General features: G+C 47.9%; 1 protein-coding gene and 1 long non-coding RNA gene across 4 annotated transcripts in view; one reads left to right on the top strand and one right to left on the bottom strand.

Annotated features, from left to right (window-relative positions):
• Positions 1-27681, top strand: part of TGFA (transforming growth factor alpha) — a 116509-nt gene that overhangs the window by 14080 nt on the left and 74748 nt on the right. For all 3 annotated transcript variants that reach the window (XM_023251743.2, XM_023251744.2, XM_023251745.2), the window contains exon 2: positions 22583-22636. In XM_023251743.2, coding sequence (XP_023107511.1) covers positions 22583-22636 — 54 coding nt within the window. The remainder of the gene's footprint in view (positions 1-22582; positions 22637-27681) is intronic.
• LOC109498212 lies at positions 6306-7324 on the bottom strand. The gene is made up of 2 exons (XR_002154902.2): positions 6904-7324; positions 6306-6451 (listed from the first exon to the last, which is right to left on the bottom strand). It is a non-coding gene; the product is annotated as an uncharacterized LOC109498212 (long non-coding RNA).

The raw sequence follows: 27681 nt of genomic DNA, 5'->3' as shown, positions 1-27681 counted from the left end.
CAGTAATGTAAATTTCCCTCTAAGCACTGCTTTTGCTGCATCCCACAAATTTTGATGAGTTGTGTTTCCATTTTTATTTAGTTCAAAATATTTTTTTAACTCCTCTTGAGATCTCTTCCTTGACCCAGGTGTTTTTTAGATGTATTTTGTTTAATGTCCAGTATTTGGGGGGTTTTCCAGTTATATTCCTCTTACTGACTTCAGGTGTAACTCCATTCCGGTCTAAGAGCAGACACTGTATGATTTCTAGTATTTTAAATGTGTTAAAGTGTATTTTATAGTCCAGAATATGGTGTATCTTGGTGAAGTTCACATGAGGTTCTGAAGACCGTGTATTCTGTTGTTGAATGTAGTAGTCTGCGAATGTCCTATCCAGTTGGTTGATGGCATGTCCTTACTGATTTTCTGCCTGATGAATCCATCCATTTCTGATAGGGGGTTATTGAAGTCTCTGAATATAATAGCGGATTCATCCATTTCTCCTTGTAGTTCCATTAATTTTTTCCTTCGGTATTCTGACATTCTGTTAGGCACATACACATTAAGATTAAGCCACTTCATTCTTCAATGATTTAGAAGCTGTTTCAGCATTTCTCAGTGACTTCAGTGCCTGAAGGTCATCACTAGTAAACTCTTTAGCCCCACATGGTACCCGTAGTTGATGCAAAACTTCCCATGTTATCTGTAAATGAGAAGTCAAGTCTTCTGACTTGAATAGCAGAACTCTGCTCTGTTTTAACTTATGGAGAGAAAAAAATATAAAAGTAATTACTCCCAAGTTTCTGACTAGTGCTCTGTTAGGGTCAAGAGAGTGGGATCTTCTTTGATAGAAATCATTTCAAGTACATTCTTATTTTGAATCCTATCCTCTGTAGGTTGTAGAAGATTTCCAAATGGACTGGGTATGCCCGGTGAACCACTTGAAAGTTAGAGATTTACATTTAGGAAAACAACACCAACTCACTATGTAATGTGAGCTTATTGTCTTGTGAAGTGCCTCTTTCCCCTACTGTGGAAGAGAGGGAAAAATAAACAAAACAGACCTTTAAACTAAATGGGATTTTTTGGATTTTCAGATAAAAGGCAGGCCATTTTTCTTTTAACAGTAATAACAGAGGCATTTGGAGTATCTCTGCTATCATCCCGTTTGGAATATATCCAAGGGATCCAACAGTAGTTGTGATCTTTGTGAACCAAGCCTAGTGTACCTTTTGGTTCTTAATTCACCCAAACTAGCTACTTTATTCATTTAATGCTGTGCTATAGAGCCAAAGGGATGAATAACCAAAATGAGATCTATCAGCTTGTAATGAGGGGTGCTATTTATTCGCTTTAGGTCATTTGTTTTCTACATGGAATTGTTCACTGCAGCAAACATTTAATGTGTATCAGATCATCTGCTGGGTTTGGTGATATTAATGCAAAGAGGGTCATGCCCTAGCCTTTGCCCTCAAGCCCTGAATTCTTGGCAGATTGTGGCAGAAGCAGACATAGTTTTTTACAATATGACGTGAGGTACCCAGCAAGCACCTTGCACCCAAGAGGAAGGTTAGGGGTATGACAGGACAAGGCACAATCTGAACAGATAATGGCCATTACTTACAACAACACCTGCTAGGTGGTAATTTCTTTAGAGTCTTACCTGTTGCACCAACTCCTTTAACCCATCTAGCAACCCTTGGGCATATGGTGATTATCCCCATTGTACAGATGAGGAAGCTGAAGCATTTACTTGCCCAGTATCCCACAGCAAGCCAGTGGCAGAACAAGAATTTGAACCTGGGACCCTTGACTGCTGGCCTAGTAATCCTGCTGCTCTGTGTCCATCACAGAAGGCTGTGGATGCTGAGATGCCTAGACCTGTTCATGTATGAAAATGCCATTTTGTAGCAGACATTAAGCTAAATGTAATCAGACTTAAACAGCTGCTCTCTTAAGTTTTTTCTGTCATAGTGACAGTAAGTGTCATGCAAGTAATTGCCATGCTGGCTCACAAGAAATATTGCCACTTCCCAATGCTGTGAAATATAAACAAATGTGGTCTGGTCCTTTCTTCTCTCCTTCAGGTCAAGAGTTAGCTGTTCGGAAGACAGTCACATGAGGCATGCCACTTAACATGTTGTGTTGTGACCAGGGAACCTCTAAAATGAATTCATTAATGGAGGCTGCTATGCATTTCTACCATACAGTTCAGAAAAATTTTTTACTATTTTATTTTTGAGAGAGAGAGAGAGAGAGTGCGTGCATGGAGAGGGAGGGGCAGAGACAGAGGGGGACAGAGGATCTGAAGAGAGCTCTGTACTGACCGCAGCGAGCCTGATGCAGAGCTCAAACTCACTAACTGAAAGATCAGGACTTGAGCTGAAGTCGGACTCTCAACCAACTGAACCACCCAGGCACCGCCCCTCCACCGTACATTTCTTAAAAGGTTTTTGTTATAAAGGGTGATTTCTTCGATTTATGCAGGCAGGCTGTCCTCCAATGCGTGATGTCCCTGAAAGTCACAGTGTGTGTGCGCTCTAGCCTGTAAGACCTCTGCTAGAGTTCAGCTTCACCTCCTCACCCTACCTCCGTGTCTCTCCAGTTGACATTTCCCCCAAATAATAGTGGGAGATGGCAAAGTCTTTACTGCTTTTACATTAACACCTTTAGTTCTTCACAGCCCAGCTAAAGATAGAATCTGTGTTAGCACATTTGCTAATAGCTGGCTTACGTTCAGACCGTTCACCCTTAACTTTAGCCGTGACGTGTACCCACAAAAGAACACAGGCACTTATATTGACTTGATAGGACAGTAGATCAGGAAGGAAAGAACACTTAGTATTTCACTTGTATCTGGGAACTTCCTTTATTTGGCCGGCAGCACTTTTTGATGGCCTTTGCACCTCCAAGTAGATAATTTAATATCTGGATCCTCGGGTGATGGAGCAGTGCTGTAGTGTGGGCATTTTACAAATGTGTATTAAAAGTGCGGGTTTCCCCTTTAGGTAAAGAGGTAAGACCCTTTGTCAAGTCGTCTGCAGGTACCCCCTCCCTGTGTGCATTAGGCCACTTCACTTTTACAAAAGGCCTACATTAGTACCTCTTCTCACGAACCAAAAAGAGAAACCGTAAAAGTTAAAATAGCTTCTGGCATTTGTTTTGAGCTTTTATAGAGGCAGCATGTGCCCCAAGCAGCAAGAACGGCCATGCCAAGCTTGTTCCCCAAACTGTGCTCAGCATCTAGCCGCCATATTTTTGCACTGTGTCTGTGAGCATCTGTGTTTTATCTCTATTTATTTTGTGCATCTGTTAGCAAGATGTGTCCTATAGTATCAGAAAAGCCCATGAGGTTATTTTTGGGGTCTAGGAATGCTCAAAAATGTTTCCATATAAATTAGCGGTGATTGCTTCTTCACTTCACGCCACTGTGGCTTACAGAAGATTTCATGAGAATACCCTTCTTTCAGACAGCGGCAGAAACCTGTGTGTATTGCTAACACAAAACAGCCAGCGGGATGGACTACTTCTGCAATGACACACCTCTTTCTGGAAAAAAAAAATGTGGCTTTAAAAATCACTGTCTAGGAGCAAGTGGGTGGCTCAGTTGGTTGAGCATTCGACTTCGGCTCAGGTCATGATCTCATGGTTCGTGGGTTCGAGCCCTGCGTTGGGCTCTGTGCTGACAGCTCAGAGCCTGGAGCCTGCTTCAGGGTCTGTGTCTCCCTCTCTCACTGCACCACTGCTTGTACTCTGTCTCTCAAAAATGAATACATGTTAAAAAAAATTTTTTTTAAATTTTTTAAATCACTGTCTTATTTAAGGGACTTTTCTAGAACATTCTCTCCTTTGCCTGTAAGTCCGAATCATTCATATCTCTAGTTTGCTTGGATTGCCTCCACTGTAGTACCTTCCCAACCCCTCTAGAAAAGTTGACCAGTTGGTAATTCTGTAAAAGCCCATCCTGCTGGCCCATGGGGGAGGAAAAGTTGATGTTTTAGGCAGCCAGGAAACTAAACTATCTCCTGAGATTTAAACACCCAGATAGCACCTCCTCATAAAAATTCCGTTGTTCTCCGAGCAGAAGGCCTGCTTGTATTTTCCATGGGGCTTTTCCTCACTGCCCTGTAGGCTCCCTTGATCTATATTTGCGTCACCTCATCTCCAGCAACCCACTATCTAACATTTCTTCCTCCGATTGATGCTCTTCAGTTGTGACATTCATCAGGAGAAAAAGAAAGAAAGGTTTAACCTTTTGGAACGGAGCAGTCCCTTTGGGTCCAAATGCCCTCATCCTTTCAACTTGTACCTCAGACCCCGATGAACCCAAATTGCACGGAGCCACTGAGTGGTAACAAGGACAAGATGTTGGTGGAATAACCCCACTGTTTTCCGGCAGTAAAGAAAATAAATGCGCTTAATCATTCGTAGATGTGCTTCACCTACTAATCAGGGCACAACCCTCTCCAGCTGTTTTCTCTTCCCCTGTGGGAGGCGCCGCCTGCAGTGGGGAGAGGGCTCTGCTCCAGTGGGTGACTGTTCCCGGGCCAAGGATGGAGCCGCTCTGTCTGAGAGCGCCAGCTCTTGCAAGCCCGCCCTGCGGACAGTTGATCTGAGCGCTCAGCCTTGAGAAGTGAACCAGGGAGGTTGCAGGGGTGGGGGGATTATCCTAGAAAATAGGATATGATATGTGTCTTCCCTTGAATATGCCTCATTAAATGAGGCAGGTACCTGTGGCCCTTGCAAATGGAGAAGAAGGTTGGACTGCAAGGTAGAAGCCCTTCCTCCGCCTGTAGTCTTCATCCCTGAGGGCACCACGGCCCCCAGGCTGGTCCTGGCTCAGCCAAGAATGCCCTCTGGGGGCCGTGATGTCATCTGACTCCACTGCTGGCCGTGCAGAAGTGGGCGAATGGCCTCACTGTTTGGTCTTAAAGATAAAGTCATTAACTTTGTATAAAAGCATGTTTAGGCGCCCAATGAGGTCATTAGAAAGCATTGAAGAAGTCTGGATTGTTCTAAACCACTACCCATGCACTGTTCTTGGTTTTCCCCCACTTTAGCTTCTTCAGAAAGGGCTTTGTTGTTTTTACCTGGGCTGTTTATCACTTGATAAGCTATTTTAGATGCTCCAAAGGCAGAAATTTTCTGAAAATCTAGAACTTTGTTTATAGAAAAACCTTTCGCTTTGAGGATGGAGATAAATTGGTATGAATAGCTATTGGTATTTTTAGGTACTGCCTCCCTTATACTGGGGGGAAAGAATCCACTTTCATTTTGTCATACCAGGGAGTGTCTGCAGGTGACCTCTTGCTCCGTTGACAGTAATCGTGTGTGTGATGTGCGTCTCATCTAGAGGTTTCTGTTCCTACTTCTTGGCATTTTCTTTCACCTTCCCTCTTGCCCTTATTCTCAACTTCTGCAGTGCCTTGCATAATACCTAACATTTAATGGTTGACTGATACACTTTTATTGATGACGAACAATTTACTTCGAGTCTCTTTCCTCTTCTCTCTCCTCTTCCTTTCCCTTCTTATCCTTACTCCCAAAATAGCATCGACATAGCAGCAGATAGGAACACTGACATAGCAGCAGATAGGAACACTGACTTCTACCTTCCTTGGGGGAAAGGACTCCTTTCCCAAGGCTATGTGGCCTGTCCTAGCATTCCAGCCCCACACGCATCTCACCATCATGACACCCGCATTAGTGGGGGTGACCATCTCTGTTTCTCTCCCACAGCCACTGTAGGGGAGTATGAAGGACAATTGAAAGCTGGGCTATGCTCGTACAGGGCATAAAAGGTTGCTACAGAGGCAGGACGTTTACAGCAGAAAAACCCAGAGCAGAGAATAGTCTCCTGGTCTGTACATTTGCAGCTTGTGTGTCCTCTGGTCACAAGTGAGTGCAAAGCCTGTTTGCTTTGCTCCTTGTGGGCCCTTCTCTCTTGATCCTGGGATGCTTTAGTCCAGCCTGCAGGTCGTAGTGGAAAGGATATGTGGTAAGTAGGGTTAGATACCGTGTAAGCTTCCAGAAAGCCTTGAACACAGCTACCGTCACCCAGAGACTGACTTATCCTGGATGTTGTATGTGTGTCACACAGATGAGCCTGTGATTAACTTGGACAGAGATTCCTTGGACATGCCTGGGGATGACCAGGGGAGGAAACTTCATTCCAGTTTGTAGCATTCTGGGGGATCCGAGGGATCCTGAGAAGACTTTGGAAGGGAACTGTCAGTAAAAGCTCTTTAGAGAAGTTTGAGAACATCAGGACCAAGATAAACTGACTTGTGTGGCTTTGACTCTTGTGGATATTGAGCCTCTAGGCCTGTGTTCTTGTTTGTTCAGTCATTTTTTTTTTTTTTTTTTTTGCTTTTTAATTTTTTGAGGGAGATGAGGTCCTTCATTTGAGGGGGTCAGGAAAGATATTTGAAGACGTTGGTGTTTGAACTGGGCCTTGAAGTTTGACCATGGCCTAGGAAGGTGAAGAGAAAGCAGAGGAATAGCAGAGGCAGAGACAAGGTGAAGAGAGGAGGGCCCCCAAAACACAGCCCCCAAAATAGTCTTGTCAGCTCTGTATCTATTCTGTTCCATACCTGACCACCTCTTATGTCCTCCCCCGCCACCCCTCTCACCTTTCACCTGGACTTCTGCAGTGGTCTCAGCCCCATTCTTCCAGTTTCCACTCTTGCCTCCATAAGGTTTCTTCCCTTCACAGTATCCCAAGCAATTCTTCTAATACCTACATCGAGTGCCCTTGTCCCTCTGCCCAAAACCTGCCAGTGGCTGCCCATCTGGGAAGGAAATCCAGACTCTCAGCTCTCTCTATGAGAGACATCTGCCCTGGCATCTCCCCAGCCTTGTTTCTCACCACTATCCTGCTCCAGCCTTCTTGCTCTTCCTTGAACAGGCTGAATTTACTCTTACCCCAGTGCCTTTGCACTTGTTGTTTCTTCAGCTTTGGTTGCTCTTCACCCAGATATTTGCAGTCCTTTTTCCCTCATTCAAGTTGCCATTAGATGTCACCAGTTCAGAACATGATGACTCTATTTATCTGTCCACACACACACCCATGATGAAGAAGATGCTCCAATGTCTGAGTTATTTCTTGAAGACCTGTCACCACAGAAAAGTTCTACTGGTGTCTTCTTCCAGAATGAAGAACCTAGATTTTATAACATCCTTTTAAAGCGTTCCTGCTCAAATAGGAATTCAAGTGTTGGCTTTTGTGGTTCACACACCCTGGCCATCCCTGGAACTGTCTGGCAGGTTTGGCTTAAAAAGGAACTGAATTCATTCAGGAAGTATTGTTGAGAGCTATCTATGTGACAGGTACTGTTCTCGGCACTGAGAATACAGCCAACCGAAAAATTCCATCTCCCCCGCCCTGACTTGATCCCAAGGAGACAGAAAATAAACAAATAAGCATATGATAAATTGTCAGGTTATGACCATGCTGGGGATGGGGAGTAAGCCACTTGCTTCATTACCTTGCTGGTTAGGTCTTCACAGAAGGATGATGTTGGACAATTAAAAAGCTCCCTGCAATGTCTTGTTCCTTTCCTGCCTAAATTACAAAAAGGACAGGAAAAGGGGGGTGGAAGAGTTCTCTGTAACTGTAGCTTCATCTTGATGTGATAAAGGTTGTGCTTGACCCCCACTGGGAGTCCACTCTTCCGTGTAGCTAGGGGGTCACGAAATTGGATTAAACCACCCTTCTAGCAACTCTTACGTTCTGCGTCCTTGGTCTCAGAGCTGACAGCCGGTTGACAACAGACTGAAAATTGTATTCATGACTTGTCCTCAGCTGAGAGATAGCATGTCTACAATATGTCATCTATTTTATATTAGAAACCATCAAAGCAAGGCCAGTTTCCCTGAAACCAAGATGCTGGATTTCCTTGGTTGTTTCAAAGGCCTCAGATTCCTGATTGTACCTCCAGCCTCTCGTTGGAAGAAGACCCCTCACTTTCCCTCCCGTCCTCTCTCTCTGGCCCATTTCTTTTTTTTTTTTTTTTTTTTTTTTAATTTATTTTTTCCAACGTTTTTATTTATTTTTGGGACAGAGAGAGACAGAGCATGAACGGGGGAGGGGCAGAGAGAGAGGGAGACACAGAATCTGAAACAGGCTCCAGGCTTTGAGCCATCAGCCCAGAGCCTGACGCGGGGCTCGAACTCACGGACCGCGAGATCGTGACCTGAGCCGAAGTCGGCCGCTCAACCGACTGAGCCACCCAGGCGCCCCTCTGGCCCATTTCTATAGGGAACATGATTCTCCTCTGCTTCCTCTCATCTGACAGGCTCTCGGTTTGAGAGTGAGGCTCGGGGTACGTGGCGGCCCAGACCAGTCACCCACCCAAGCTGCTCATTGCCTCTCCCTGGGAGCCGCTGTCAGTAAAGGTTTATTGAGCACACTCATACAACACACTTCAAGACGTAAGAGAGCTGATTGTGCTTCTTGCCCTCTGAGCTTTCAGGCGGCTGGAATTCGTAGTGATGGCAGAGCCTGGCCAGGGAGCGGGCTTTGTCCTCTGTACTTACCCCCCACCAAGATGGTGGGCAGGGGGTGGTGCCGAGAGCTGTGGGGCTCCAAAGAAGGCTGAGCAGCGTCTTGTCTGCGTTTCCAGAAAAGCCCAATCCGAGCTGTTTATGCCATGGTCTTCCTAGGAGAAGGACATTTTACTTGAACTTAGGGAAGCAGTATGACTGGACAATTTAGAATGTGGAGTAAAATAATTCAGCTTCATCGTGTTATCATTGTTATCAGCTATTTTTTTTAATAGATTTTTTTTTTAGTAGTAGTTTCAGGGTTCTAGAAAAATTGAGTGTAAAGCACAGAGAATTCCCATGTACTTCCTTACCCCACCCCACAAAATCTCCCCGACTGTTAACATCTTGCTTGAGTGTGGTACGTTTGCTACAGTTGACGAGCCAATATTAGTCCATTACTATTAACTAAAATGAATGTTTTTTTAACAAAATGAATGAGTAAGCAAACAGCAGAATCAGACCTACAAGAGAGAACAAACTGATGGTTGCCAGAGGGAGTGGGGGGATGGGCGAAATGGGTGAAGGGAAGTGGGAGATCTAGGCTTCCAGTTGTGGAGTGAATGTCACGGTAATAGAAGGCACTGCACAGGGAATACAGTCAATAATATTGTAATAGTGATATATGGTGACAGATGGCATCTATCCTTGTGGTGAGCACAGCATAACCTACAGAGAAGTTGAATCACTGTGTTGCATGCTTGAAATTAAGGTAACATTGTATATGGACTCAAAAACATAATAATAAATGGGAGAATAGCATAAATAGTAGCTGTAAGCTCAAAGGTATCAACCACACTGTTATTACAGATCATAAATATGGTGGCCAACAGTAGAGAAAATGCTGAAGAGAGCATGGGAGAGCTGCAGGGCCAACCATTAAGTTCCAGGGCATAGAAAATGGCAATTCTGAAAACTGGGCAGTGCACGAACAGTGCTTGTGGGAAAAAATCAAGATCTAAACCTGCAGGAAAAATATTCAGAAGGTGAAACAGTCAACTGCTATAGTGGTATCCCCCCCCCGCCCCCCGCAAAAAAAAAGTTAATGCTTTTTTGAACTAAATTTAAACTAAAGTCCTGGTTTAGACAAGAGCTTATTCTTTGTGTTGTGCATTCTATGAGTTTTACAAACGGATACTGACCTGTATCCCCCCATCGTAGTATCCTACAGAGTAGTTGCTCTGTCCAGAAGCCCTCTGTCCTTCCCCTACTTCTCCCTCCCTCCCTCCCTCCCTCCTTCTAAACCCCTGGCAGCCACTGATCTTTTTACAGTCTCCACAGTTTTACCATTTCCAGAATGTTGTATAACAGGGCTCACACAGTCACAGTTCGGAGCCTCATCTGATTGGCTTATTTCACTTAATAGCACGCATTTAATGTTTTCCCCGGGGTCTCCTTGTGCTCGATAGCTAGCTCATTTCTTTTTAGTGCTGAATAATATTCCATCATCTGGATGTACCACTGTTTATCCACTCATCTACTGAAGGACCTCTTGTTTACTTAAAAGTTTTGGCAATTATGGATAAAGCCACTACAGACATGCGCGTGCAGGTTTTTCTGTGGACTTCAGTTTTGAGTCATTTGGGTAAATACCAAGGAGCTCTATTGCTGGACCGTATGGTGACGCGATGTTTTGTTTTGCCACAAACCACCCAACTGTCCTCCAAAGTAGCTGCACCATCTCAGTAGCTGGGTTTGGTTACTACACCACTTTCACTTAGAGGGGTCTGATTTTTCTAGGCAATGCTTCAGAAATACGCTGAATATTAATCAAGACCCTCTTCTCTCTGCCCTCCTCCCTGGGACTTACATGTGCAAGGTTGCCACCCATGTTGTTCTGTCATTCTCCTATTCTTGCCTGAGCTAAACCATCCTGGTGGAAAATGCCCTCTTTTCCCTGCTCCCTCTTCCCTTTTGCTTCTCATCTCTACCCTTGTCTCCCTCCAAAAATTCAAAAAAGTAAGTAGAGAAAGGGGCGGGAGCAGGACTGGCAGGGGAGACCCCATTCCCGTTTCCCCGTAGGAGAGCTATCATGTCCTCCCCAGGCTCTTGGTCTTCCCTTAAAATGCTTTAAGTTGACACCACTAAGAGGTACGCGATGCTCTCCACCCCCAAGCTGCGGGGACAGGCCTGCCCTCTTCCTTACTGATGTGTCTCCTGGCAGCAGACGAGACTTCTTCCATGTGACTAAGTGCTTTGGGGGCATTCACTGAGCAGCTGCGCTGCTTGTGACCAGAAGAACACGTTAGCCAGAGAAATTCATCAGGGGCCTGAAAATGAGGCAGTGGGCCAAGAGACAGAAGGATGCATCCCTACTCCTATCAGTTCCTTCCCCTTAGGGCTTCTGGGAGTCTCTCTGGAACCCCGTGACTATAAAACACTGGGAGTGGGTTCTGTTTGTGCTTTGTCAGTCTCGTTCCTTTATAGGTAGGCTTCGTATTGTGCAACCCAAATGCTTCAGGTTAATACAGAGAGACAGATGAACATAAGAATAGAGGGAATCACTGAAGGGGGAGGGGAGCATCCCAGTTAAAGGAGAGCAAGCAGTTGAGCAGAAACCCTTTGTGAACTTCCCAAAGACCATTCACAAGGCTCTAACGAGTGACACTGTCCATTCATGTGACTTCTGCTAGCTTGTTCCATTTCCCCTGAGTTTTTGGTGCTTCTGCCCATGTGCATTTGAAGGCTGAATGCCTTGTGGTTGAAGGGACCATCCCTGTGGGGGTGCAGAATTTCTCAACAGGGTGCTCTCTGAGCAGGATAAAATCCTGTGCATTATAGCAATTTAGCAGCCCTGTTCTGGCTGCCTAAATACCAGGAGTGCCCCCCAGTCATTGTGACAATCAAAAACTACTCCCACAGGTTTCCAGAGGCATGCTAGGGAGCACCACCAGCGATGAGAACCCCTGGGGTAGAGGTGGCCTGCTCAGGGTCTCCCAGTGCAAGGAGGTCAATCCAGTACCTCCTGCCCACTCCTTGCCCGGGTCCTTTCCAGCTGCTGGCGCCTGCACTTGTCACCCAGGCCCTTTCTCACCCATTCTTTCCTCTTCCTCTCCTACCCCTCACTTCCAGAGCCCAAGGAAAAGCACTTAGATATTTTCCCAGTCAGCAATGTGATGTGGGTTGAGAAATGTAGGGTTACAAGAACTTCAGGGTGTTTTCCCCTTAACTCTGAAAAATCCGTAGTTCCAGGAATCTGTTTCCTCTGTTTGCACCTCAGTGGCCCTCATCTGATCAAGAGAGTTCTCCTAAAGGGTGTTCTGTGGCCAGCCTTGAGAACACAGAACACAGTGGAAAGCTGACAGTGGTGATTGGCATCGGGGCATCGCTGACCCCTCTGTCCACCACCCCCTTCCTGGGATGATGTTGCATTGATCTGAAATTCTTCCAACTCATACTGGTATTTATCTTGGCCCAAGCATCCCAATGCCTTTTTCAGGGTGGTTCCGGGGGTGTCCTGAGTGAAACAGTGGGAAGGGATGAGTTTGTCACCACCAAGCTATTCACATGGAGGAAATGGGGCAGGGTTCAAGGATTGCTTATTTTTTATCTCCTCCCAGCGCATAGCCTGCTTCTAAGCCACTAGCTGTGAGTGCTGTGTACATATCGCTGAGGGATTGGCCTGGCTTTGTTGGGACTTCTGAGAGGCTACCTCTGCTGGTCTGAGGTCCCGGTGGAGCTACTGCTGACCCTTGGCCTGGAGGATGGCAATTCTGGGGCCACAAGGCCCGGGGAAACTAAGACGTGGCCATGGGCCTCTGTGGAGGGGAAGGGAGATTATAACATCCGGCAGACTCTTCCAGAGCTGGCATTTGATTTCTGGGTTTTCTGGCAGCGAGGTCTTGGCCCATCTGGTCCTGGGACTGAGGGGACTGAGCCCTGCGGATAAAGCCAGCACCTCTGCCGCTTCACCCTGGCCTGGTCTCTAGCCCAGTCCTCCACTCCTTCCATCCTCTGGGACTCTGGCAAAGTCAAGCATGGCCTTTTCCACAGACACTTTGATGCCTCGTATCAGCTGGCACAGGTTTCTGAGCGCCTCAGCTTGGCACAGTTTCTTGCGACCTTAGAGCTCAGCCCTGGTCGAGCCTGTTGGTGATTCAGCAGCCGGGGATCTCCAGCCGGCCCGGGAGGGCTCCGGGATCCTCGCCCTGCTACCCTGCAGTCCCTGGACAGGGCCCTCGGCCAGCCAGCATGGGAGCTGGCCTGCCAGAAGAGGAAGTCTGACTCAGTACCCGGGTCTTTGCTAAGGCTTTAACTCTCCCCGAGAATGACTGCTTCCTCCCAACAAAAAAAGGACGTGGCATCGATCTGTGTGGGTGGGAGTGGGCACAGGGCCTTTCCCAGCCAGAGGAGGTGCTTGGTGCATCCTGGTTAACTGACTTTTTGATAAAGATATTTATGCTGTTCGCTTCGGCAGGCGGGTGCTCTTAACCACGAATCAGTGGCCGCATTGTGCTATGAGACTTTGGAGTGGGTGGGGGTGTTGGAAAAGGAAGATGTCCGCAGGGCGGTGTGAGGTGCGACATCACCTACCAGACCTTACAAACAAAGGTACCTCAACAAGCAGCCTCTGCATCCTCCTGTGAGGGTCTCTGTGGCTTTTTTTATTTGGTCCTTTTTTTTTTTTTTTTTTTTTTTGCATGCCTTTCCAGAAGTCGGGAAGAGCATCCATCACCCTTTGTAGCTGCCCTGCTTCTCTGATGCCTGTGCACGCAGTGTCACTCCTGGGCGTTAATCAAGTTCTTGACTAGAAAGAACTCAAAGCACTTTGCAAATATTTGCATTTGCCCCTTGATGTAGGGGAAGAAAGACTAGATCAGAGGTGGTGGGAAATGAGGCCCAGGCTGAGAGAGGGAGAGTGAGGGAGACGGCCCATGTGAGTGACTGCTCTGGGCCCCACACCCACCCAGTGCTGAAGGGACTGACGGTGTCAGGGGGCGGAAGGAGAGGGTGTGCCTGCGGGAGAGGTCTGGAGGGCGCACTGGAGGATGTTGGGGTCTAGCGGGCCCAGAAGGCTGGGCGGAAGAGGCCAGGGCAGCAGGAAAGAACGAGTGTATTTAGGAGACCTGACCCAGGTAGATACATTTGGGTGGAATAAAGGGCTTGAATGGGGAGCATGAGAGATACTTGCAGAACATGGGTGAGTGTGTTTGCTTCACTTGAGTCTCCTCCTCCAGACTGCTAAGTCCCTGTGGCAAGTCCTGCCTTTGCCCAAAGAGCCCCTGGGCGTGTAGTGCTCAGCAAATGCTGGGGCTGGCCATCCTGCTGCACCAAGCCATTCTCTAGGCTCTGTACCCCTTCTGACACTGTGCCTTCCTCCTTGGGGTCACCAGGTGCAGGCCTTCCTGTTTTGTCATCAAGTTTTCAGGAAAAGCCTACAGAATGAGTTAAGGATGTGAAAATGGAGGTTTCTGGGGTCATGTCATCAAGTGACCAAGCAAGTCAGGGTCATCTTGGCGTGCAGGTTCAGGAGACCCGCTCCAGGCTCGGGGGGAAGGACGGCGCTCCCCGCTTTTCCTCTGCTGAGGCTAGTTCACTCTGTTATTGAAATAGAAGACACACTTTAACTCCCCTCCCACCACAATTGATGGTGCGGTCAGACATTTATAATGTAGTTCAGTGTGAATGGTTGCCAAGAATTGGAAGGATTATTTCTCACAGGAAGGATATGTTGCAGACACTGTAAGAGAAGAGACTTTTAGTCCTTTTCTTTGTCTGCAGCACTCGGAATGGTGTCTGCCCTGTACTGGTGCTCAGCAAATACTTCTTGAATGAATGCATGCACGCATGCCAGGTTTCAAGAGTTCTTCATCGTCGCTGAAATCTGAATAAGAACCAAGACTGAGAGCTGTAGCTCTGGAGGCTCCCACATAGAAGTGAGGAAGGAATTGTGAGGATCAGCTGGTTTTGCCATTCCCCCTCCGCGCACTCTCAACACTCACCTCCCCCCCCACCCCCGACTCTGTTTTCAAGCTGGTGACCTCTTAGAGAAATTCAGTTCAATCCACATGTGTCAAAAACCTAACTCGGTGTGGGGCGCCTGGGTGGCTCGGTCGGTTAAGCCTCTGACTTCGGCTCAGGTCGTGATCTCACAGTTCGTGAGTTCGAGCCCCACATTGAGCTCGATGCGGACAGCTCAGAGGCTGCAGCCTGCTTCAGATTCTGTGTCTCCCTCTCTCTCTGCCCTCCCCCACTCATGCTCTGTCTCTCTCAAAAATAAAGAAACGTGAAACAAAAAACCTAACTAGGTGCAAGGCATGGTGCCTACTGTGACGGCAGAGATGAGCGCTGCATGGTTCCTGGCCGCACCAGATGGGGAGATGAAGATGTGAAAAAACTTCCAAACTACAAGGCAGAATCCGATAAGGACGGCTCTAAAAACGAAATGATTATTTCTGACATTTGGGTGGGGATTTGACAGGCGAATTTGACTTCCATGGGTGGAAGAAGGGGCATGCCAACTTGAGAGACTAGAATATTCATGGCATCTCTCAATGACAGCTACCGGGTGTTGTGTGTTTATTATGTGCCACTCAGTACACGCCACGTTTTCCATGTGTCCCCTCCCCCATTTAATCTTCACAACCCTGTGCAGGAGAGGGATATCTTTATCTCTTTCTACAGCAAAGAAAACTAAGGCTCAGACAACTAAGCAAATATCACAGAGCCACAAGGATTGGAGTCCGGGCCCTGGTAGCCTGAGCCCGTGGCACTGAGCTGAGTGAGGGCAGGTTGTGCACAGGGAAAGGGGGGGAGTGACAGGCAGCTGGAGTCCATGTGTCCAAAGAGAGTAGGCAGGAGGAAGCAGATGGAAATGGGGTTTGGGACCAGGTTCTGTACCTTACATCTCTGCTCAGGACTTCAGACTGAATTCTCTGAGCGGGGAGCCTGCGGGAAGTTTAGAGGAAAGAAGTGCTATGGCCCAGCAAGTGTTTCAGGAAGCTCACTCTGGCAGCAGGAGCAAAGGTAAAAAAAAAAAAAAAAAAAAAAAAGCTCTTGGCAGGCAAACCAGTTAGGCAACTATTATGATAGCTCAGGAGGGATGATGAGGCCTGAATTGGGGCATTGGCAGTAGGGACATGGGGTGGGGGTGGGGGGTGATGGATGAGATGGATAGTGTGGGGGTGATCTGTGTAGGAGGCCTTGGCTTGAATATGGAGTAAAGGGGAGGGAGGGGTAGACGATGTCTTTTGGGTCCTCGGCCCCACCCAGAAGCCAGGTGGAGGTGGAACAGGTCAGGGATGAGACGGAGTTTATTTTTGAACACATGGTTTGAGGCGCAGTCTTCTGGAGAGTGGTCAGGGTGCTTGGGGCATGGAAGCAGGGGAAGTGTCTATGGAGACATGTGACCTCCATGGGTGCCTTTGGCAGCCCATACTCCTCTTCCTTTGCTTTAGTATGGAAGGTTCTATTTTTTTCTGATTTCGTATACTCCATTTTATTTTATTTAATCCTTGCAGTGGCCATGTGAGGAGTTATCCTTATTCATGAATGAGGATATGCCAAGGCTCAGCAAAGTTAGATAACACACCTTGAGGTGTCACAGGTAAGGAGTGGTAGATCTAGGATTTGCACCCAGTTCTGACAGCAAGGCTCCTTTCTGCTCTGCCATTACAGGCCCTGAGTCAGAATTAGAAAAGGGTGGAGGGCTGCAGTCTAGGTACCCATTTGCTCGTCTCTTCCTCCCTAATCCTGAAGGTTCATTCTGAATACATTGTTTTTTTTTTCCATCTGCAGATATATTGAGATGGTTATGGAAAATACCTATGAGCATGCGGGTAACACTGGCTTATCTTCCATGATGTCATAATCATGAGGTATTGCCTTAGCCTCATCACGGTGGACTTTGCCACTTATGGCCGCCCCAGGGGTCATCAGGAAGGGCACCCTGGTCCCAAGCGCACTGACCTGAGTGCATTGCATTCCCCTGTGGATGGCGAGCCTGTAGTATATTATTAAGACTGTGTTGAAAACGTAGAGATGGAAAGTGCTTGTTTAGGATTAGATTTAGGGTCTCCTCCATCTTCTGATATTTGATGTAAATGCCATGCTAAATTGAAGGACAAAATTACCATAAACCAAGTTCACTCACTGAGACAAGAACACAAAGCCTTTACTTTGTCTGATCCTCCTTCAGGGCAGGGATCTACCTACAAAGTGTTGGAATGAAGCCAGTGGGCCCCCTTATCCCCCAGCTAGATGGTTGAGGAAGATGGACAGCCTTGTATCTTCATAGATGCCTGGAATTTATGGACTGGGCAGATATTCTGGCCCAAGTCTGCCATTTAAAGACAAAGAGCCTAAGATTGAGAGAGGTGAAGTGACTTGCTAAAGGTGACCACATTCATATTCATAGTTGACCCTAGTCTCTGGACTCCCTGTTAGCCTGTGTTCCCTAGGTCACAATGGATACCTGGCTTCTAGGCAGGACAAAAAAAGGAGGAGGAGGTGGTCTTCTCTAGCATGTCTGTGTTCTTTGTACTTCACGAGACAAGCAAAAGCAAAGTGAGGCCAACTGGACCTTGTGATATGAGCTTGCAACGTCTGTCACTAATAAGCTAGGTGACCTTGGGCAGGTTATTTAATCTCCTGTACCTCTACTTTCTTACCTCCAGAATGGGAGCCTAATAGGACCTACTTCCTAGGACTTGCTCTGAGTACTGAATGAAACTATGCAGGGCATGTAGTAAGTGCTCAAGCAAATGTGCCTGCTTATTACTATTACTAACGCCATCAGCCGGAATGGTAACAGTGACTGAATCATGTGAGGAGGGAGCTTGGGAGACCAATCAGACTCCAGTGATTTTCCCTCTGCCACCTGCCACTGGTATAGAAACATCTTCCTGATTAACTTGTCATGTCATGGCTGTGTTTGGACAAAGGGGCCAGGACCTCACCTGTATGGGTTTGTAACTAAAAGCTGCCCCCTCCCTTGCATAGTTGGTTTTCTTTCATGAGCACCAGGACCTGCCACCTGAGACACAACACTAACTTTTTCAGATAATTTCTCTGTAAGGCTCTCTCCTTGGGTAGCAGGGTCCAGCTTGTGTTTTAAAAGCAGTGTTCCAGATGCTGGGATGGTAAAAGAAAGAGCCCTCTGTCCCATAAGCCCGTCTGCCCATGGTGATTCATTCCCATGTCACATATTTCTACACTCTCCCTGCTATCCCCAGAGTATTCCTAATCCTGTCTGGCCAGTTCTTCCACAAATTCTTCTGCAGCTTTTCCTGACATCCTCTGAAGCCGGTGTCACTGGTGTATCCATAAGCAGGGGCAAATATGAATTGTCGCCCCTTCCTTGGAGAGACACCATGGACTCTCTGAGGGCCATCCTCCCCACACCCGGGCGATGGAGGATGCCATGTGGCTGCTTTCTGCTATGACCTGTGTGGATATCCTCTCCAGGGGCAGGCTCTTTGTCTCCTGGTCCCGCCAGCTTTCCGCCTTGTCCCTACCTGCAGTGTGTTCTTTTCTTTTTTTTCCTTCCTAATCAGTTCTTATCCTGAAGCCAGCATCTTCACCTAGATCAAAACCTTTTGCATTTAAAAATACTGATAAAGTCATACAATATTGCAGTTTTTGCTCTGCAGTTAAAACCCTGCCACGTTTGCAGGTAAGATTTAAATGTTGGGATGTAATTCATAGTTTTTTTTTAATGTATATTATTTTTGAGAGAGAGAGAGTGCGAGTAGGGGAGGAGCAAAGAGAGGGAGACACAGAATCAGAAGCAGGCTCCAGGCTCTGAGCTGTCAGCACAGAGCCCAAGGCGGGGCTCGAACCCACGGACCACGAGATCATGACCTGAGCTGAAGTTGGCTTAACCAACTGAGCCACCCAGGCTCAGAATTGGGATGTAATTCATAAAGGAAGAGGCCTCAGAAGCTGTACTGGAGGCCCTGGGTACAATGTGACCCATTTACACAGTTTTGTGCCCACACGATTGCCCCGTGCATGTCCCTGTAGACCTCATGCTGAACTGCCGGATGCTCGCTCTAGGTACCACCCACCACTTCCTTAGTTCCTGGCTGTGTCCCTTATGACCTTCCAATCCCGAGTATGGTAGGAGAGGAAGGGGAGATCTTGGCTCACCCCCACCAGCACCCACCCTCCCTGCTGCCTCTCTCTCCCGCCTGCATTGTTTCTTTACCCATAAGTCTTTTCTCAGAGCCTCCTTTAAATCCAGGGTACACTTTATCCAAAAGGACCTCCTGCAGCCTCTCTCCATCTTCTCCACATCTCCCTGACACCACCACCTCGCCTTCACCCCTTCACTCGGGCAGCCTGACTTAGGGGATCTGAAACTGGATGGCATATGGAACTCTTGATTTTGGGGGCGGGGGGCGGCGGGGGGAGGGGAGGGAGAGGAACAACTGATCCAACCAGTGGAGTAGGTCAGAGCCTGGAAGCAAATACTGGCTGTCACAGAGGCCAGAGCCTGAGGCTGCTTCTCCCCTATCTGGGCACTAGAGCTGGGTGTCCACAGAGGGAGGTGGCCACAAGGCTGGCAGGTGGGATAGGATAGAGAATGTCCCATGCTAAAGGCCCAGCCTGGGGCCCAGTCCCATACATGAGTTAGGGGCTGTGTTGAGGGGCTGGGGAAGGAGGTGCTCCTCTGTGGCCCAGGGAAGATAGGGACCCAGCACCTCTCAAAGCATTTTCCATTGGTACATCAGTGGATGGGTTTCATGGTGGCTTCAGTCTGTGAACTCATGAGATAAAAATGCTAACCTCTTTTATGGCATTCTTGCTATTGTAAACTTTTATTTACTCTCCAAACAGCTGAATTATAAGCACTGTAACCCTTGTCCCCCCTTGAGGGCAGGCCTGGGTTTCTACTCTGCTTTGGGTGGGGGATCAGCTTTCATAGGTTTTTTCTTCCCTCCCTTCCTCCCCTTATTTTTTTTTTTTCTTTTTTGGAATCCACACAATCCAGGGATTCCCCTGTTTGGAGCTGTTTAAGCAGAAATATGCTGGCAAGAGCAGCCTGGTAGGGATTCTTGCCCCCCGAGGGAGGCCGCTGGGGGATCCCTGCAGCCTCCAAGCTTCTGCCTGAACTCAGTGTTGTCTTCCTGGAGCCACTACATGTGGCAGCTGTACTGTCCCCACACAGGTGCCCCAGACTGTACTGTTCTGATGAGCCTCAGAGCCTTCCAGGGCCACGTGTTTCTGGAAGACCTTCACACAGCCCGACTTTTCCAAGCATAGCCACGGGGCTGGCAGTCCAGGCACCTGGGCTTACACAGACTAGGCAGCAGGGGGTCTGGGTGTTCACACCCTGGCTCCTCAGACCTTGCTCAGAGCGAGGTGCAGGGGGGATTTGGGGTCTGCTTTCAGAATACAGAGATCAAGCTTAACTGCGGGGCCTGCCGAATCTGTTGTGCATTTGGGGGTTGTAGCTGGTGAGTATACACCCACCAGTGTTTTGTGACAGACTATGGTTAGGGGTCTCCCGAGTGGTATGGTAATAAAACAGTGTCACGGGCATGGGCATGGGACAGACTTGAACTTGACTGCAAGAGCTTGGGCAAATTCCTAACCTCTGTAAAGCCTCCGTTTCCCCACCTGTTAAACCGTGTGTTTCCAGAGGCTGGACCAGAAGGCAGGGGGGCTGGGAGGTGCCTAGATTGTGGGTAATCATGAAGATGAAATAAGATAGCACATAAGTCTGACCCCTGTCCTCTGGTCTGGGCCCCTCTGGAAAGCAGAGGCCTCACCTCTCATCACCAGAAGCTGTGAGATTGCAGAGAGATGCTCGGGCATTAAGCTATTTACCAGGGGACTTGGAGGGTATAGAGAGCAACTGTTCTATTCCGTGTTGCTCAAATTATGAATAAAAACCCAGTCGTCTCTCATCTGTGGAACATGGTGGTTTTTGCAAACTCTGATTAGTTCCCAGCACGCCTTTGTGAGTTTGGCAGCTGGTAGCTTATGGGTGAGGGACCGAGCGGATGGAGTAGCTTGCCCCACAGCTGGGGTAGTGGCCCCCCATGTATTCCAGAGAGTCCGTGTCCATCCCTGCTCCGTCCTGGCTGCGTTTGTACAGTATTTGCTTTCCTGTCTTGGTTTTGCTCTAGCAGAGATCGATACGGAGACCAGAAACGGTGCTGGCTCTGCTCTCGATGACTGACCGGATATGGGGCCAGGGAGGGAGGCTGCAAGGTAAGTTCAGGGACAGTTTGCGACAGGCCAGCAGTGCCTCCTCAGAGATATGCAAAGAATTCCTGTGTTCTTTATGTTACTCTGGGTCACTGGCTGACTTTGGCCCAGAGTGGTTTGTGGCAGTACCAGCGAAGTCGGGTCGTGACAGGTTCCCAGCTGGCAGTGTGGAACCTCTAAAACCTTTCCTGGCCTTGGCAGGAATGCTTCACTTTGATGCTTGGTGTGTGGATTGCAGACTCGACTGTTTAAATATATCCAGAGGAACCCTAAGAGCCATGCTTCCAAAATGAGCAGCAAGAAAGAATTGCCCGGGGAAGGCATTTGATTTTACTCCCGTTCTCTCCTTGCCCCCCGCCCCTACTCTAGCCCAGTATCTGGTTCCAGGATGGTGTAGCAGTACTTGGGAAATCCCTGCCAGGCCTCCAGGAAAAGGAGTCTGAAGTTTTTATGATGTTTCTTGTTTCAAAGGCCTAAAGAAAAGTCATGAGCGTGATTACTTTACCTGTTGCGAGTATCTTTCTTGCCTGACAGTCCAGGCCTTCTATGTCTCTACCCTGAGTCAAAAGGGGAGGGGAGTCCTGGCAACATGCATAGCAGAGGTTTGGGTTAGTCCTGTGCAGCAGGCGGTGACAGCACAGAACCTTGCTTGTTTTCTGTTCTGCCTTGATTCAGCTGCCTTCCAGGCTAACCCACAGGTGGCCCAGCCTGTGCGGGGCCACCATGGCATCTTTTTGCCTTTCAGTTTTAGGAAGTCAGTCTAACTTAGTTCATGCTGATTGCATAACTCCCAAGAGGTTCCTTCTTCATTAGAACTTTGCTGCTGTTTCTGGAAACTTTTGGTACTTTAACGTGAGGTCACATAAGGTCATCTATTAGCAGAGGCAGCTTCATGGGTGTGCGACCTGTGTAGTCTCACAGAGTCCCATGTTCAGATGCCCCGAGCTTGGGGTTTTAGTGCTATGCAGCGGTAGTCTTGAAATTGTTAGTGATTTTATCTTTGAATTTATAGTTTGTAAGTGAACTCCAATGGGACAATGGAGTGTGTCCTGGGAACTTGGAGCCTTGGCCCAAGTTGATCGTATCAACTACCGTCTATCAGTGGGTTCTCGCCCCTGCCACACTCTGCCCCTGTTAGGGCCTGGACACAAGAAAAGTCGGTGTTAGGTGCGTGTACCCCATGGCATCTCAGGGCAGGGCATGGTGGCAGCTGTCCCCACACTGGGCTGCTAGCTCCACGGCCTGTTCAGTGGGTGAGTAGACAGGGGCAAGGCTCTCCTCCACCCCTGATCGAGGTACCTCATGATGCTTTCTGACCACAGAGGCCCTAATACCCTCGGGGGGTCAGCTGTCTGCCTCAGTTGGGGTCCCTGAGAAGAAGAAATACCTGCCTGGATTGCCCTGCCCCATCTGGGTCACAGCACATCTGTCCAGCTTCTGACAGGAAGGAAACCCAGCGGTGGGTGGTCGCCCGTGTATTCACTCACTTGTCACGAGGGCCCCCACGTGCTCAGCCTGAAAGAATCCTCAAGCCTCAAAGAGAGAGATCATGACATGCACAACAACGTGAATGGACTTAATGCCACTGAACTGCATACTTGAAAGTGGTTAAAACAGTAAATTTTATGTATGTTTCACCACCACAAAAAAATTACATGGTATTAAAAAAAACACCAGAACAGGTGGAGAGAGACTGTGGAAGGAAGGAAGGAAAAAACTTGTGAATAGGGGACCCACATTTTCATTTTGCACTGAGCCCCCCCCCCCCAAGCTATGTAGCCAGGCCTGCCTTTTGGCCACTTTGTAAAGTTGCCTGGTCTTTACCTTTCAAGCAGCCTGCCCTCGAGTCCTGAAAGTGTTTTGCTGAGCAGATGCTTACCTTTCTTCTCTTCTCCCCACACAGGTCTTCTGTTGGCTGTGTGCCAGGCCCTGGAGAACAGCACGTCCGCCCTGAGTGGTGAGTCCTGTCCCCTCCACGGGAGATGGTGTGGGAATACAGGAAGGGGGCAGGCCTTGGCTATTTTGTGGAGCCTGCTCTCTGAACTTCCTCTGGGGCTCCTGCCCTCTATGCTCACACGGGGCTGTCCCCTGAGCCCTTGCTGCCCTCCACCCCAGGGCCCGATTGCATTCCTGGGGGGTCTCCACTGTGGGAGCAGGAGGGCTGTTCCCCCTCCCTCAAGGTTCGCCATCTCCCATCTCTGCTCTGACAGTCTGTGTGGGCAAGCGTCGTGGACAGCAGAGCCTGCAGGACCCGAGATCTCAGAACTATCCTCAGTTTCCCCACTCATGTAATCATGCATCTAAAGTGGAACCCAGATTCCTAAACCCTTTTGTCTGCTTCTGCCTGGTGATCTGTGTTTCGTTATTTTATGGCTTATCTTTGACATTTCTAGTAGTATTTCCCTTATTTCATTTTAAAGATCCTAGATCAACATATTGGAAGGTTTGGGAAATGTAGGAGGTAGACCTTCCCTGGTCAGAATACCACAGACACATCCACTATTGCATTGTGCATTGCTTTTAGCCTTTGTCCAGGTGCGCTCATGTTTTTATACAGTTAGTCATGGTGAGAGAACTATTCTGATTCCTGCTTTTTAAATGCAAGTTTTGGAGTTGTGCATTTTTCCATGTCGCTGGAAGGTCTTGAAATGTATCCTTTTAAAATGTCATGATGTTCCATCAAGATGGATAGATGTGATTCAATTAAGCATTCCCCATTGGATATTTATGCTACCCCCACTTTAAATTATGGTGCTACCTGTTCATGCCTAGAAGCTTTTTCTTCTTAGGTTTCTTTCCTCAGGATATATCTCTGGGAACAAGAACAAATTTATTTATGACCCTTGTAACAAATCGCCAGATAGTTTTCTGAGGGAATTAAGCTAACTTTAATGTCAGCAGTGCATGAATCTTCCAGGTTCACTATTCCCTTGGTGACATGGAGTATGCTGTCATCTGTCACTGCAGTGGACACCTGCTGTATCTCCCTAGTTATTTCAGGGAGGTATATGTGGTGGTGGTGGGGGGGGGGGGGTTGTTCTTATATATTCATAAATTCTCTCACCAACCACACAGTGTCCCTGGTACTTTGCTCTTCTCTTCCAGACCTTTCCCTCCAAACACACTGGAGGTATGACTCCCATTGGGTACCGCTGATTCTGTAGCCCCACAGACTGCCCCTTGGAGCTGTTGTCCTTGATGCGATTGAACTCTTAAGGTGTCCAAACCACTTGGTGGCCCGTGATGCTACAGAAGAAAATGCCTTACTCTCTCTATATTCTATATTTCTGGGGCTGGGGTGGAAGGGTGTGTCCATCCCAAAGCAGTACTTCCCAAAGTTCAGGATCTATCAGAGTTTCTACTTTTTTTTTTTTTTTTAATTTTTTTTTTCAACATTTATTTATTTTTGGGACAGAGAGAGACAGAGCATGAACGGGGGAGGGGCAGAGAGAGAGGGAGACACAGAATCAGAAACAGGCTCCAGGCTCTGAGCCATCAGCCCAGAGCCCGACGCGGGGCTCGAACTCATGGACCGCGAGATCGTGACCTGGCTGAAGTCGGACGCTTAACCGACTGCGCCACCCAGGCGCCCCGAGTTTCTACTTTTTAATGACCTCCCCCATCACAAAGGGCTCAGATGTGAATATATTGGGGGTAAAGGAGGGGCATTGGTTTATGGCTCCACCATGCTGGTCTCAGAATTGTCCTATCTCCCTTCCTAGGATCCATTTACCCCCAGATGCATCCTCAGCCTCTCCTGGTCCTCACTGTAGGACCTGGTAGGTTAGAGCCAGATCGTCTACTGAGTCACTCAGTAAGTGATGTAGGCGGTAAGTTGCAGTGATGGCAAATACTGATGCTACCATCCATGGGGAGAGGGGGCTCCTCCTCCCAGTCTCCAGCCATTCATACAGACTACAGACAAGAAAGGCCTGGGGGATGTTGTACCTGAGCCCTATTCTCTCAGCTGTGGCTCCTGCCAAGATCCTTTGGAGTTTCCCCTGTCTCTCCTGGGCCGACATGAGGAGACCTGCTATATTCATCCCAAAATTACTGTCCTTGGTGCACTAGTGACCAGCTTCTGTTCCATCTTCTGGACTTGCTTCTGTGAGAATGCCTCTGATATCAACAAGTACTTGAGGTTTAGTCTTCCTCATTGTGTATCTTCAAAGAACTAGTCATACACTACTGTGTTGCACATTACCCTATAACTGGCTGAGGGCCACTCTGTGACCCAATGTGGTGGGTGAGAGCAGGGACAATGCCACAACTTCTAGTGTCCAAGGGACCTGAGGATTCCAGTGCTGGTGGACAGTCTATGGAGAAGGGAAGTGCGCTGCCTGCCTGGCCTCTGCATTACTCTCTGTTTGATGGGTCAGTTAGCCATGGGACTTGTGCCCCAGAGAGGTTGATGGAATAGCTCTATCCATTTTTACTTACTCTCCACCCTGCCTCTTTGGACCCAGATGTGAGTCCAGAGAGAGCTGGGCTGGGAGACAAGTCCAAATGGCAGTGATGGTATCATAGCCATCTCTTCAAGGACTAGGGCTTTGTGACTGAATCAGGCTTGTTTGCTTAACTTCCTCTTCCTTTAGAGTGACCTTCCTTCTCCCCGAAGACTCCTCAGGCCCTGGGAGGCCTTGAGCACTCCCATCCCACCCCCACTCTGACCTTACCAGACATAACTGAAATCCTGTTGTGGGTGCAGTGCAAATGGGGGACCACCCCACCAGCCATATTCACCACCCCAACATCGAAGTGTGTGTATTGAACTCTAGGCTAATTCAATAAGTAAAACTATTTGTTACTGTTAACTATGGAAATCTTCATACCCAGAAGTAATAATGAAATCAGTCCCCACATACCTGTCACCCAGCTTCAGCAGTCACCATCGCTCTGCCATTTTTCTTTCATCTGTTCTCACGCCATTTTGGTTTTTTCCCTTTGCTGGGATATTTCAAAGCAAAGCCCATTTCACTTGTGAACGTTACCTCTCTCTCACAGATAAGGACCTTAAAAAACAAACCGATAGTCCCGTTACCCCAGTAAAAACAACAACAATCCCTTTTTGTTCGATCCTTACATATGGAGGGTAGATGATGCTGCATTCAGTTTTTCAAGCTGTACTTTCAAGCTATATTTAATTTGCATTTCCTTTGATGTTTTCATATTTTGCTTTCTATTTAATTTCCTTTCTGGTGAACACTGTTTTTGTAAAGTGTGCTCATTTGTATACTGGATGACTGACTCACATCTGAGTCCCTCCTAACCCCCTTATCATCTGGATGTTGGCAGGCTCACTTACCACTTACTGAGTCTCAGAGCTGTGCATTGAGGTGTAAAGATGGGTTGTTGTAGGACAAGAGCTACGAGGCTTTACCCATGATGTGAATATTCAGGTCTCTTCACTCAAGCGTTGACAGGAATGAGAAACAATATTGGTTATAAGAAGGCTTTGATACATTCTGTGCTGGAGCATAGACGTACTCAGGATTCAGCTCTCACTTCTTGATGGAGCAGCATAGAGAGAAAATTACAAACTCTGTATGCCAGTCAAGGGTGGTGTGTGCACTTGAGGGAACATGGGACTGATCCCATGTGGCTTTCTTGTGCTTTTTGGGGAAAAAAAAGTTCCATGCACTTATTACTTAACAGTTACCCTTGGCCTTTCTTGTTGAAGTTTCATTGGTTTCTTCCAATCTTCCTCTCTCTTAGACCCCCAAATGTGAAGGGTAAATTATGCCAGAGGCAGAGGAAACTGGCATCGTTGTCGTCAGTAAGTGCTTTTCAGACCTCCATTTTGAGTGGGACACTGGAGCGATACATGCCTTAGGCTGGAGGTCAGGAATGCTGTGCGTTGGGGCCCAACTGGTCTCAGTTTTGCCAAGACCCTGGGCAAGTTGTTCATCTGGTTCCTGTTTGGATCTGAGTTTCCTCATCTATTGGACTTGAATCAGGAATAGCCTATAAGATTTTTCACACAACCACTCTGATAAATTGGTAGAGACTGCTTGGAAAGCTTTGTTCAGAAGGATTATAACTCTGCCTTGAGGCTGTTAGGAAATATGGTCACAATCAATTATTGGTGATGCCTGCCATGGACCCAAGGTGGGGAAGCAATGGTGTGACTGCCATATATTTAATTCTCTTGGAACCAGATTCTCTTTTACATTTCGGTTCTAACATTCTAGTTGAAGAAGCAGACCTTCTTCATCCTTGTCCTCAAGGAGCCCACCACACAGGTGACAAGAGAGCGTGGGAATCCATAATGCGAGCCTCATTATGACCTGAGGCCACCTCAGCTGACTGCTTCGTGGGTGATTTAGACAATAATTGCTGTGGGAGTGAAGTCAATAGTCTGGGGGTTAGGACAGAAAATTTGTAACTGGTTGGTTGTTAATTTGTAAAGCACACAGAGAAACATAGCTGGAGGCAGAATGAGGGTGACAGAACCTACAGCTTAGAACATCCATCACACCCTCCCAAGGAAGGAGTTACGACCCATCTTCAAAAGGCACCTTTTAATGCCCCTTGAAAGGGACAGAATGCACCCGGTTAAGTTGTTGTGTGGCTCCTTGCTTAACCCTCCGAAATGTTGTGCATTTCCCAGGCTGCCCATCTGGTTCTCATGTTTTCGTGAGACTCTAATGACTGAGGGGTGTGGTAAGGGCCTTGTTCAGACACCTGGCAGCAGGCTCCGGGCTTCGCTCTGCTATCTGCCTTGCTTGATCTGCGTGCCTCTTTACCTCTGAGCTTCTCCTTCCTCTAGCCGTGTCTGACACCACCTAGCTGGAATCAGGAAGCCTTTGAAGGCCCGCTTGAGTTAGCATCTGGGACTTTTCAGAGGTGGTGGTGAAAGAAGATGGTGAAGATGTTCTTTGGGGGTGTCGTTCGTGGGGAAGGTCACCATGATCGCTGGCTTGGGGAGGTGGTGGCCGGATTTGGGGGAGGACATCGGGCTTAACGATACAGAGAAGGTGAGCTCAGGCTGAGGGCACACAG

Source organism: Felis catus, chromosome A3 (genome assembly GCF_018350175.1).
Source record: "Felis catus isolate Fca126 chromosome A3, F.catus_Fca126_mat1.0, whole genome shotgun sequence".
Classification (NCBI taxonomy): domain Eukaryota; kingdom Metazoa; phylum Chordata; class Mammalia; order Carnivora; family Felidae; genus Felis; species Felis catus.
Note: the sequence above shows the minus strand (reverse complement) of the source record. Positions and strands in the feature narration are given on the sequence as shown.